Below are 12,565 nucleotides of genomic sequence, written 5' to 3'. Positions count from 1 at the left end.
TTAAAGCAAAAATTAATGAAATAGAAAAGGAAAAACAATAAAGAAAATCAGTTAAACCAAGAGTTGGTTTTTGGAAAGGTCAACAAAATTGACAAACGTTTAGCTAAAACGACCAAGAAAAAAAAAGAAAGAAGACTTGAATTACTCAAACAGGAATGAGAGGGCAGTTATTACTCCAACCTTATGGAAATACAAAGATTATAAAGGACTACTATAAGCAACTGTATGCCAGACTTCCCTGGCGGTCCAGTGGTTGGGACTCTGTGCTTCCCGTGCAGGGGACTCAGGTTCCATCCCTGGTTGGGGAACTAGGATTCCACATGCCACACGGCATGGCCAAAAAAAACCCCCAAAAAACCAAAACAACTGTATGCCAAAAATTAGGTAACTCGTATGAAATGGAAAAATTCCTAAAAAGACACAAACTACTGAAATTGACTCAAGAAATAGAAAATCTGAATAGATCTTTAACAAGTAAAGAGATTGAATTAGTAATTTAAAATTACCCACAAAGAAAAGTACAGTACACGTTCAGATGGCTTCACTGATGAATTCTACCAAATAGATAAAAAGAACTTGATATCAATTCTCTATAAACTCATCTGAAAAATAGAACAGGAGGGAACACCTCCCAGCTTTTTCTATGAGGCCACCATTGCCCTAATGCCAAAACCAGACAAAAGACACCGCAAGAAAAGAAAACTGCAGGCCATTATCTCTTATGAATATAGACACAAAAGTCCTCAACAAAAATACTAGCAAACTAAATCCAGCAGCATAAAAAAAAATATTATATACCATGACCAAGTGGGATCTATCCCAGGAATACAAGGTTGGTTTATATCCCAAAATCAATTAATATAATACAACTTATCAATAGAATAAAGAACAAAAACTACATGATCATCTCAATAGATGCAGAAAGGCACTTGACAAAATTCAGTACCCTTTCATGATAAAAAAACATTCAACAAACTAAGAAGGGAGGGGAATATCTTCAACCTGATAAAGAGCATCTACAAAAATCCCATAGCTAACATCACACTTGGTGGTGAAAGACTGAATACCTTCCCCTCAGGTCAAGGATGTCTGCTCTTGCCACTTCTATTCAACATTGTACTGGCAGTTCTCTCCAAGGCAATTAGGCAAGAAGATGCAACAAAAGGCATCCAGATTGGAAAGAAGTAAAACTATATTTGCAAATGACGTGATCTTGCATATAGAAAATCCTAAGAAATCCACTAAAAAAACTACTAGAACAGTTCAGCAAGGTTGCAGTAAAACATTTTTACTTAAGTGACAAAAATCTGTGGAGAAATTAAGTAGGTCATCTCTTCTCATTGTAAAACTTTTCCCTAGGATTCCATTTACACACATGATTTCAAAGGCCATCTTGACATGGATGACTCACATTTTTCTCTTCAGTCCAGACCCTTTCCATTCACCCCATCCTCCTCTCCACCCCCACCCTCTCTCACCTGGACAAGGGAAATAGCACCCTACATGGTCTCTCCACATCCAGTCTTGCCCTGGTGCCATCCATTCTTCCTACTCTCAGGGTGAGCTTCTCAAAATGCAAACCTGATCAGTCTCTCTTTTTGGATTAAAACAAAACTTGGCCCCATATCAATTTCCCCAGCATCATCTCAGACTACTTCTACCTTGGACTCTGGGCTCCAGCCACTCTATTTCTTAACACATGTCCCACTTTCTCTGCCACTCATAGTTTCTCTGTACATGTTATTCTCTATCCAGATCCTCTTTCTTTCCCCCTTTGCTTAGTTAATTCTTACTTATCTTTCAGATCCTTCTACGCCAAGTCAAAAATCTCCTAATATATGCCCTAATAATACCTCCGTCCTTTAATCTTATCACTTATCAAAATCGCAAGTTCATATTTCATTCATATAACTATTTGCTTAATGACTCTCTCCCCCATTGGATTTTAAGCTCCCTGATAGCAAGGACCTGTTTCTCCTCACCGTTCTATCCTCAACAGCAAGGACAGTACCTAGCATATGGTAGACACTCAAATTATCTGTTGAATTAATGAATCTTTTCCTGCAGTCTTTACCCAGACACAGTTAATTTGCATTCAGTTAATGTGAAGATTTTTCTGTTTCAAAAGTGTTTTAAAATTACAGTAGCAGGTCTCTTTTGTGTATAAGATATACATCTAATTAGTCCAATGTAAAAGTAAATGTTTTTCATTTGATTTTGACTTATTTTTGAATAAGTCTATGGAATTTTTAATAACTCCAAATTCTCTCTCTTCAAATGTCTTAACACATCAGTTTAGCTGCACATTTCTTCTTCCTCCTTCCATCACTGTAGAACATAAATACCTAAATGTGAAAAGTGGTGGTAGTTAAGCATATATTTAGTAAAGAAAAGAATCCTTTCATAAATAGGTTCTAATTCTTCAATGGCTCTATTATAAAAGTTGGAGCTCAGCAAATGGAGTTTCTTGAAAGCAAATTTACCTATAGTTCCCCATTGCGGAAGAAGGGGGAAGGAAAGAAGAAGGGAGAAACGGAGGCATTTCTGGCAAGTGTTAACAAGAAAATATGCCTGGTGCTGTTGTTACTTTCTCCTTATCCAATGATATTTCTGTCTTAAATTTTCTATGATCCACATCAAGCCAGATAGGCACAAAATATTGATCCATATCCATCTGGCATTCCACTTAAGCAGTTATAATGGGGTGAAACTCTAAAGCCTCATGGGTTGCAGAGATATTTCTGTAAAAGGAATTAAAATTGGTACAACAGTATACATTGTTCAAAGGTTAATACTAGCTCCAATTTATTCTACTTGCATTCTTTAAAATCAGCTTAATTTTCATGACTCAATGTCAGGCCAAAAAGTACTACAGTAAAGAATTAACAGGGACTTCCCTGGTGGTGCAGTGGTTAAGAATCTGCCTGCCAATGTAGGGGACATGTGTTCGAGCCCTGGTCCGGGAAGATCCCACATGCCACGGAGTAACTAAGCCCGTGAGCCACAACTACTGAGCCCGCGCTCTAGAGCCTGCGAGCCACAACGAGCCACAGCTACTGAGCCTGAGTGCCACAACTACTGAAGCCCGCACGCCTAGAGCCCAGTGCTCCGCGATAAAGAGAAGCCACTGCAATGAGAAGCCTGTGCACTTCAACGATGAAGTAGCCCCCGCTAGCCTCAACTAGAGAAAGCCCTCGCGCAGCAACGAAGACCCAATGCAACAAAAATATAAATAAATGAATAAAAATTAAAAAAAAAAATTAACAGTGGATTGGCTGCTAATAGGTATGGGATTTCTTTTTGGGTGATGAAAATTTTCAGAAATGAGAGAGTGGTGATGTTTGATGACTGTACTGAAAACACTTGGATCGTGCATTTTAAAATGGTAAATTTTACATGAATGTTATCTCAAAAATTAACAGTGATGACTAGGAGCCTTTAAAGTTAACAGTGTTTCCCCCTCTAACACTCTCTCTGAGCATATGGAGAAATAAGACAGTCATCCTTAATTAGGAGCAAAGAGTTCTACAAGCTGGCACTTAGGACAAAGAGAACCCAAAATTCTAAGATACTATCTGGAGTTTTTTCCCTTGCTTTCTCCTTTCCCTAACCACCATGCTTCTTTTTGTCAAATGTTCTCTCTGCACCCAATATTGTTTGATAAATAGCGATGACATTTTAAAATATATAAAGCATCCTAAATCAGCTGAGGGTTTTTCTCCTTCATCAATCTAATTTGTCCCAAGCTTGGATATACTAGTAACCCCTCATGGATGTGAGAACATGCTAGCTTCTTTTCTTTTAGATCCTTCTGCACCGAGTCAACAGGGTTTTGTTCCAAAATCAAAACACAACTGAATTAGCTTTTTGAAACTGAATTGATCTAAGGCTGTGATCCTGCTAAGTTTAGGGAAGTATTGAAAGCTGAATTCAGGTTGAAAAAACAAACAAAAAGATGGGTCAGTTCTCAGAACCCACAAAAATCTGGTCCTTACCTATTTCCTCTTGCTTTTCTAAAATGTTTTTTATTTTTATTATATTTTAAATGTATTTATTTCATTTATTTATATTTGGCTGTGTTGGGTCTTCGTTGCTGTGCGTGAGCTTTTAGTTGCTGTGAGCGGGGGCTACCGGGCTACTCTTCGTTGTGGTGCGCAGGCTTCTCATTGCGGTGGCTTCTCTTTGTCACAGAGCACTGGGCTCTAGGCACACGGGCTTCAGTAGTTGTGGCACGCGGGCTCAGTAGTTGTGGCCTGCGGACTCTAGAACGCAGGCTCAATAGCTGTGGTATACGGGCTTCGTTGCTCCGCGACATGTGGGATCTTCCTGGACTGGGGCTCAAACCCGTGTCCCCCTGCATTGGTAGGCTGATTCTTAACCACTACGCCACCAGGGAAGCCCTCTCTAGCTTCTTGTTGAAGGAGAGCCTCACCTTGAACTTTCCGCTCCAGCCACTCTATCATTTATCCCATTTCCCCTGCGACTCACAGGACCTTTGCACGTGCTATTTCCTCTCCCCAAGACCCTCTCCTCTCTCTTTTGCCTAGCTGATTTCCACTCATCTTTCAGATCTTCCCGGACCAAGCCAAAACGCCAAGGGAGTCTTCTAATCACTGGCCTTGCCATTCGGAGCACATTTAATAGACGTGGGAAATTATGTCTCTGCAGAGGAGGTTCCAGGGCACCCTAGACGTGATTTCATTTGAAAGACCTTTCAAGGAGATCTTGGAAAGCTAGAGGCGGGCCTGCAGGACCAAAGCACAGGCTTTCTCTTGTGCATTAAGGAGTGGTTCAGGGGCCCTGTGGGGGCGTTTGGGCGCGCGGGGACTCGGTGAGCTGCAAGAGGGAGGCGGGGTCGCAGGACAGCTGCGCTCCTTGTTTCCTCCCAGGCTGGTCGTGTTCCGGGCTCGTCTGACAGGACAACCCCAGCGAGCTTCACTCTCCCCACCGAGAACCCACGCGCCACCCCGGCCCGCCGCCTCGCGGGCACTCCCCGGACACTCACCCTCCGCCCGCACGGAGAGCCCCGGCAGGCCGAGCAGGAGCAGCGCCGCCGCCCAGAGCCGGGTGCGGGAGCCGGGCCCCTTGGCAGCCATGGTCCGGGCGTCCGTGGGCGGGTAGCTGGAGCGCGGGCTCTGGCTGCGCGGCAATCGGGGGTGTCCGCGCCACTGCGCCGCGCACGCCGCTCGGCTCCGCGTGCTGTGCTCTGTTCGCGCGTCGCAGGCTTCGCGCCCGGCGCGCAGACAGGGAGGAGTGCGGGGAGCCAGGGAGGCTTCGGATGCCAGATCCGCAGCGCTGGGGCCCCGAACTCCCAGGGGGGTTCAGTACTCGGCGCCGGGGAGGCGGCTGTAGCCGGGCTCCGCCTTCGTGCTGGGCACCTGGAGGCCTCGGTGCCAAAAGAGGCTGCGCCGAACGAACGGCGAGCTCCCTGGGCGCCTCCGGGGCAGTGGGGAAGGGCGCGTGGAGGCGGGGAGAGCGGAGAGCCCGCTGCAGGGAACCCCCGCCTGCCTGGGGACCCTCTGCGAAAGGGTGACGCAGTCTGAGAGGCCAACCCACCCCACACACCCCCGCCCCGGGAGGACCGTGAAAAAACTGATGCCTAACTCTGTACTCTGCCTCTTGACTTTGCAGCTGGCGTCCTTCTGTAGAGGAAGAACATTTTTACGAAAAAGAAAGCTCTAACTTGCCAACCTCACTCTGAGGAGTGAAACGCACGGAATAGCGAGACTCCCCTTCCCTAAAAGGCCTGACAATCATTCACATGTGAGTGTAAATTAATTTACTTAACTATTCATCTTGCAACAGCTAGCTGGTAACCTGAGGAGTGAGAATTCACATGTCTGGGCTGGAGGGGACCTTTGAAAGCCTGATTATTGCTGAGAATGAAGGGGAGGGGGCAGAAGGCACCTGCAGGAACTGCGCATTGATTCCTTCAGGAGCTGTGCCTACTATCGCTTTTAGAATAGTCAATTGGATATTTCTACCGAATCCTAATGAAATTTTAAAGTTTGTCTTTATTCAGACCTGTCCTGCCCTGTCCTAATTTGGGGAGATAGCATGCTCTAAAGGTTTATTTGGTACAACTGCTTTAGAGAACTGTTCGGCTGTTTCATATAAAGTTAAAATACACCTCCTCGAAGACACAGAATTCCACTCCTGGGTGTATATCCAAAAGAAATGAAAACATATGTGCACAAAAAGATTTATACCCAAATTTCATAGCAGCTTTATTCACAATAATTAAAAACTGGAAGCAGCCCAAATGTCATCAACCGACGAACAGAAAAACAAACGATGTCATGTTTATGCAGTAGAATACTCTTCATCAATAAGAGGAAGGAAATATTGATGCACTCAATAACGTGGATGAATCTCAAAAATATGATGAGTGAAAGAAGCTTTAGTAAAAGAGTTCATACTGTATGATTTCCTTTTTCTCTCTCTTTTTTTTTTTGGCCACACCCTGACCAGGGATAGAACCCGCTCCTCCTGCAGTAGAAGTGCCAGGGAAGTCCCTGTATGATTACATTTTTATATGAAGTTCACAAAGGGGCAGAACTAATCTGTGGTGAAAACAATACCATGGTTGCCTTTGAGGAGGTGGGAACACACTTCTGATGTAATGGGAACATTCTGTATCTTGATGAGGATGGCAGTCACCCAAGTGTATACACTTCTCAAACCTCACTAAACTGTACACTTAAAATCTGTGCATTTTGTTGAATGCTATTTATACCTTAATAACAAATATTTCAAGAGTAATGAGTTCAGTTCTTGCCCTGAAGAATAAATAAGTTTAACAGAAAAGAGTTTAATGAAAGGACCACAGACAGAAATATAGGCAGGGTTGAGAGAACCAATAAGGGATGGTAAAGGCCTTGGGACTGTCAACAGCAGGAAGGGTTACCACCATGAGGCCTGAAGGTATGAGGGGAGTTGGACGTGTTATCAAAATCCAGCAGGAGCATGGTCATGAAAGGGGCTGCCTGAAAAGAGAGGTTAACCACAGGTAGAGGAACACAGTTGCTGCCAGTGGTCTGGTAGGGAGGGAGTGAGGAAGAAATACCCCAACCTCTCTCTCCTTCTACCTTTTAGATTCCTCCTGATGCCTCCTGGTGGCTGAACCATTTGACAGCTGGACGGCAAAGGAGCACAGGTGCCACAGTCCTCAGAGGTCATTCTCCCAGGGCGCAGAGTCAGGCAGGGGAGGGTAGAGAGTGGATCTGGAGAGGCAGTTGGAAAACAACCAGCACAGTCCATTTATTCTCTTCTTTCATTGGGATGAACATAATTTGGTACAAAACAGGGGAAGCACAGAGTTCTATCAGTTTCTGTATGATCTGGGAATATGTCAATTCAAAGTCTCACTTGGAGCTAAACAGTAACATTAACCACCATCACTGGTTATTTTCACATAAGTGCTGTTTCACATAAAGAGAAACGGCGAAAAGTAAACCCTTATCATAAAATGTAGATACCACAGTCCTCGCTCCCGTAACTGGCCAAGAGGTATTATTTGATAATCATTGCAATATTTCCCTTCCACCCTCAGAGCATCTTGGCCGACATGACTTTTTTTAACAGGTGGGAGGGATCCAAACCTTCATTCCTTCTGAGGACCTATCTTTCTTAGTTTGCCATGGTTTCTCGTTGACTGTTGCTATTGGACAGATTGCTGGGATCTAGACATAGTCATCCATACCCGCATTTTGTAGAAGCAACCCACTTTCCCCTTGGTAATCAGGATCAATCACCAGCCAGTAGAGTGACCTTCTCTTCTGTTGGAGAGCAATATTAGCGTCCAGTTTACTGGCAGATGCCTGTGTGTTTACTGGTGGAAGTATGTCTCCCTTGCCCACCCAAGCCTTCCAATTCACCAATCTAAAGGTTGTAGGGATGGCATGCAAAACTTTGGTAGGTGGGTTATTATATGTAATAGAAGGAAAGTCATTCCCACTTCCACTCGTTGGTTCTTTTTTTTTTTTTTAAACTTTAATTTACTTATTTATTTATTTGTTTTTGGCTATGTTGGGTCTTCGTTTCTGTGTGAGGCTTTCTCTAGTTGTGGGAAGCGGGGGCCACTCTTCATCGCAGTGCGCAGGCCTCTCACTATTGCGGCCTCTCTTGTTGCAGAGCACAGGCTCCAGATGCGCAGGCTCAGTAATTGTGGCTCATGGGCCTAGTTGCTCCGCGGCATGTGGGATCTTCCCAGACCAGGGCTCGAACCCGTGTTCCCTGCATTAGCAGGCAGATTCTCAACCACTGTGCCACTAGGGAAGCCCCCACTCGTTGGTTCTTAGATGGTGTATTCTGTCTATAAGAGAAATGACACCATATATTGGCTGCTGGCTTAAGGCATATACTGTATCCTGGACGAGTGCCCTAACCTCTCAGGGTATTGGCTCAGCTAGTACCCTGTGACCTCACCTTTCTATCAAGCCATCTGCTTCTGGGTGATGGGGCATAGAGTAAAACTCATGGGCATGATGCCATTGCCATACTGCCTTTGCTGCAAAATCAGTTTCTTGGTTATAGATGATGTAATGTGCGATTCCATGGCACTAGATGAGGCATTCTATGAGTCCACGATATCATGCTGGTAGAAGCAAGGCAGGCAAAGAAGGCAAAATCATATCTAGAATAAGGATCTATTCTAATGAGGACAAATAATTGTGACCCCTGTGAAAAAAAAGGGATCCCATATAAACAACTTTCCCCCCACATAACAGGAGGGGCCAGCTAGGGAATGATGTCTTGTGGGGACTCATGGTGGCCTCTGCTACTGGCACATTGGATGCTCAGCAGTGGTGGTAACCAGATCTACTCTGAGGAAGAAGAGAAGTTTGTGTTATTGCATTCCTGCATGGCCTCCATCTCTGCCACCATGACCCCTATGTACATGGTTCCATTACACAAGCGCAGATGCGGCTGGAGACAGAGGTACCTGACAGCCAGAGAATGGGTCCAGTCCTCCAAGGTGCCACCTGATTATTAGGGGTAACTTCTTCATTGAATTCCTCTTAGGGGGGTGGCATAGGCTACATACACATTGCCAGGCTGCTTATTCCAAGATGTCCAGACTGACTTTTTTTTTTTGGCTGCGAGGAGGCATGTGGGATCTTAGTTCCCTGACCAGGGATCGAACCTGCACCCCCTGCAGTGGAAGCGTGGAGTCTTAACCACTGGACCGCCAGGGAAGTACCCCCATACTGACATCTTATTATCAGTTTTTCAGTGTTGAACTAGCTGTCTCTGACCAGCTATTTTAGGCATTATCCATAAATTAGTAGAGATCCATGAATAAGGCCATCTCTCCTTTCATGTAAACCAAAGTTCCACACGTTGGGAGGATTTTCTTTTGCTTCTGGTTTTTTCATTGTGGTAAAATATACATAACATAAAACTTACCACTTTAACCATGTGTAAGTGTACGGTTCTGTGGCATTAAGTACATTCACATTGTTTTGCAACCTTCACTCCTGTCCATCTCCAGAACTTTTTCGTAATCCCCAACGGAAACTTTGTACCCATTAAACACTAACTCCCATTCCTCCGTTCCCTCCCTCCAGCTCCTGGTAACTGCTGTTCAACCTTCTGTCTCTATGAATTTGACTATTCTAGGTACCTCATATAAGTGGAGTCATATAGTGTTTCTCCTTTTGTGTCACGACAGTTTTTTAGTTCTATACCAGAGTGGAGATGGCTAGTGCCATGTCATGGACACTCAAGTACAGAGCAGGCCCAAGTTTTTCCCTCCTGTGTTAAGTAGAACTCCTCATGAGTCCATAGATGTGGGTTGAGGTACAGGTAGCAAAGCTGTAGAAGCAAGTGCCCTGGAATCTGAGCCACCTGCTCATGTAATTTACTTGTTCCTTCCAGGCCTGCTCTTGTATACACCATTTCCATTTGACAGTGGAATTCCGCTGTCTAGTTCAAAATGCCCTATTCAGGTAAGGTCTCATACTCACATGGTCAAGCAGTCAGTCTCTACCAGGGCCCAATTGCGAGGTAGGAACTGCTTATCAAATGGAGAATAGATGATTATACTCTAAAACTCTAGGGGTCTATATCACCATTCTACTATGTGGTTTGCCCATGCTTCATAAGGCATCCCTACCTACATTTAAAGTATTGTGTCTTTTATGGCATGAGGCCAAAGTGGCAACACAGTTTGCTCTGCAGCCTGGATACTGCAGAGTTCCCTATTGCTATGGACTGCTTTCAAAACTGTAAGCCTTATGAGCTTCCACATAGTAAATGGTCTCTAAACCATCGTATCTTCTTTTTGCAAAATTTATTTTATTGAAGTATAGTTGATTTACAATGTTGTGTTAGCTTCTGGTGTATAGCAAACGGATTCAGTTATACATATATATACATTCTTTTTCATATTCTTTTCCATTATGGTTTATCTCAGGATGTTGAATATAGTTCCTGGTGCTATACAATAGGGCCTTGTTGTCTATCCATTCTATATATAATAGTTTCCATCTGCTAATCCCAGCCTCCACTCCATCCCTCCCCCACCCCAGCAGCCACAAGTCTTTTCTCTATGTCTGTGAGTCTGTTTCATAGATAAGTTCATTAGTGTCATATTTTAGATTCCACCTGTAAGTGATATCATATGATATTTGTCTTTCTCTTTCTGACTTACTTCACTTAGTATGATAATGTCTAGGCCATCCATGTTGCTGCAAATGGCATTATTTCATTCTTTTTTATGGCTGAATAGTATTCCATTGTATATATATACCACATGTTCTTTTTTTTTTTGGGCCGCACCGTGCAGCATGCGAAACTTCCCCCATCAGGGATCATGCTCTCGCCCCCTGCAGTGGAAGCACAGAGTCTTAACCACTGGACCACCAGGGAAGTCCGTACCACATCTTCTTTATCCATTCATCTGTCGATGGACATTTAGGTTGTTTCCATGTCTTGGCTATTGTGTATAGTGCTGCTATGAACATAGGGATGCATGTATCTTTTTTGAATTATAGTTTTCTCCAGGTGTATGCCCAGGAGTGGGATTGCTGGATCATATGACAACTCTATTTTTAGTTTTCTAAGGAACCTCCATGCTGTTTTCCATAGTGGCTGTACCAACTTACGTTCCCACCAACAGTGTAGGAGGGTTCCCTTTTCTCCACACCCTCTCTAACATTTGTCATTTGTAGACTTTTTTAATGATGGCCATTCTGACTGGTGCGAGGTGGTACCTCATTTCTCTAATAATTAGCAGTGTTGAGCATCTTTTCATGTGCCTGTTGGCCATCTGTATATCTTCTTTGGAGAAATGTCTATTTAAATCTTCTGCCCATTTTCCGATTGGGTTTTTTGTTGTTGAGTTGATGAGCTGTTTGTTCATTTTGGAAATTAAGTCTTTGTTGCATCATTCGCAAATATTTTCTCCTAGGCGGTAGGTTGTCTTTTTGTTTTGTTTATGGTTTCCTTTGCTGTACAACCGTTGTATCTTCTTATCCTTGGTGGTAGTACGTGGCTATCAGTTTCTCTCTAGATAAAGTCCTGACATAAAACAGTGAAAATGTGCTACTATTCTTGCTGGCTGAAGGAATTAAAAATGAACCATTTACTGGGATAATAACATAACAGGTGCCAAAGCCTGTATTTATGTATTCTAGTAATGACAATATACCTGGAAGAGCAGTTGCAACTGGCATCACCACCTGATTAATTTGAAGATAAGCTACTAATATTTTCCAATAATTCCATAATATTTTCCAGCTTTTGCTCTGGCAAACAGGAAAGAAACATTGAATGACCAAAAATCCTGGTTTACACCTCCTGTTTACACCTGTTGTCCCAGGGTCCCATCCAATTTCATACCTGACCCAGATTTTTCATTTTCTAAAGAAGTGTTTTTAACACTAGAATTAACATAAGCCAGAATGGTGGTCCTCAATTTTGCACTCCTAGCTTCTGCATGTTTTCATCTAGTAGTGGGTGAGATGCATGTGCAATTCTCACTTGAAAACATGATTAAACGTGAATGATAAGCAGTGACCCATCTCATTTTCCCTGATCGTTTTCTGATGCCACGTAACCAACTTCTCCCTTTCAAGGACAGTATGCAGAATGATCAGTGACATAAATCAAGTGTGCTCAGACACAAGGAGCTAGGGACAGCTCACTCCTTATGGTCTCTGGTCTTGGTGGGAAAAGTATTCAAAGCCCTGCCAGCCACTCAGTTTACTAGGCAGTTTTTCAGTGGCCTGTAAAATCCATGAGGCCACCAGTCAGCAGGTCAGGGAGAAAAGTGAGCACTTAGTAGGTAGTTTGAGTGCTTTTGCTACATTATATGTCCGGGTATGAGAAAGAAACTATAAGTAACCTCTCGAACACCTTGTGACTATACAGTGTAGGTCACTGTGTTGTGATTAAATTTATGGGTTCTTTCCTTTCTCCGAAGAATAAGTTTCCAGAGGGCAGGGGCAGTGTCTCACCATCTCTGTATCCCAGCGTCTACCACAGCCCCTATCCCAGTGCCTGGCACATAATAAGTCCTCAGTGAATGTCTGATAAATGAATGAGTGCATACTTTCCATGG

At 43.6% G+C, this 12,565-nt stretch overlaps 1 protein-coding gene and 1 long non-coding RNA gene across 22 annotated transcripts in view; one reads left to right on the top strand and one right to left on the bottom strand.

Annotated features, from left to right (window-relative positions):
• The window catches only part of SUSD5 (sushi domain containing 5), a 52,409-nt gene extending 45,698 nt beyond the window's left edge, over nt 1–6,711 (bottom strand). For all 21 annotated transcript variants that reach the window (XM_082348578.1, XM_082348564.1, XM_082348569.1 and 18 more), the window contains exon 1: nt 5,006–6,711. In XM_082348578.1, coding sequence (XP_082204704.1) covers nt 5,006–5,096 — 91 coding nt within the window. In that variant the 5' untranslated portion in view covers nt 5,097–6,711. The remainder of the gene's footprint in view (nt 1–5,005) is intronic.
• The window catches only part of LOC309608568, a 170,739-nt gene that overhangs the window by 5,352 nt on the left and 152,822 nt on the right, over nt 1–12,565 (top strand). The gene's annotated exons all lie outside the window — the stretch shown is intronic.

This window comes from Balaenoptera borealis, assembly GCF_965194805.1.
Source record: "Balaenoptera borealis genome assembly, chromosome: 12".
In the NCBI taxonomy this organism is placed as follows: domain Eukaryota; kingdom Metazoa; phylum Chordata; class Mammalia; order Artiodactyla; family Balaenopteridae; genus Balaenoptera; species Balaenoptera borealis.
Note: the sequence above shows the minus strand (reverse complement) of the source record. Positions and strands in the feature narration are given on the sequence as shown.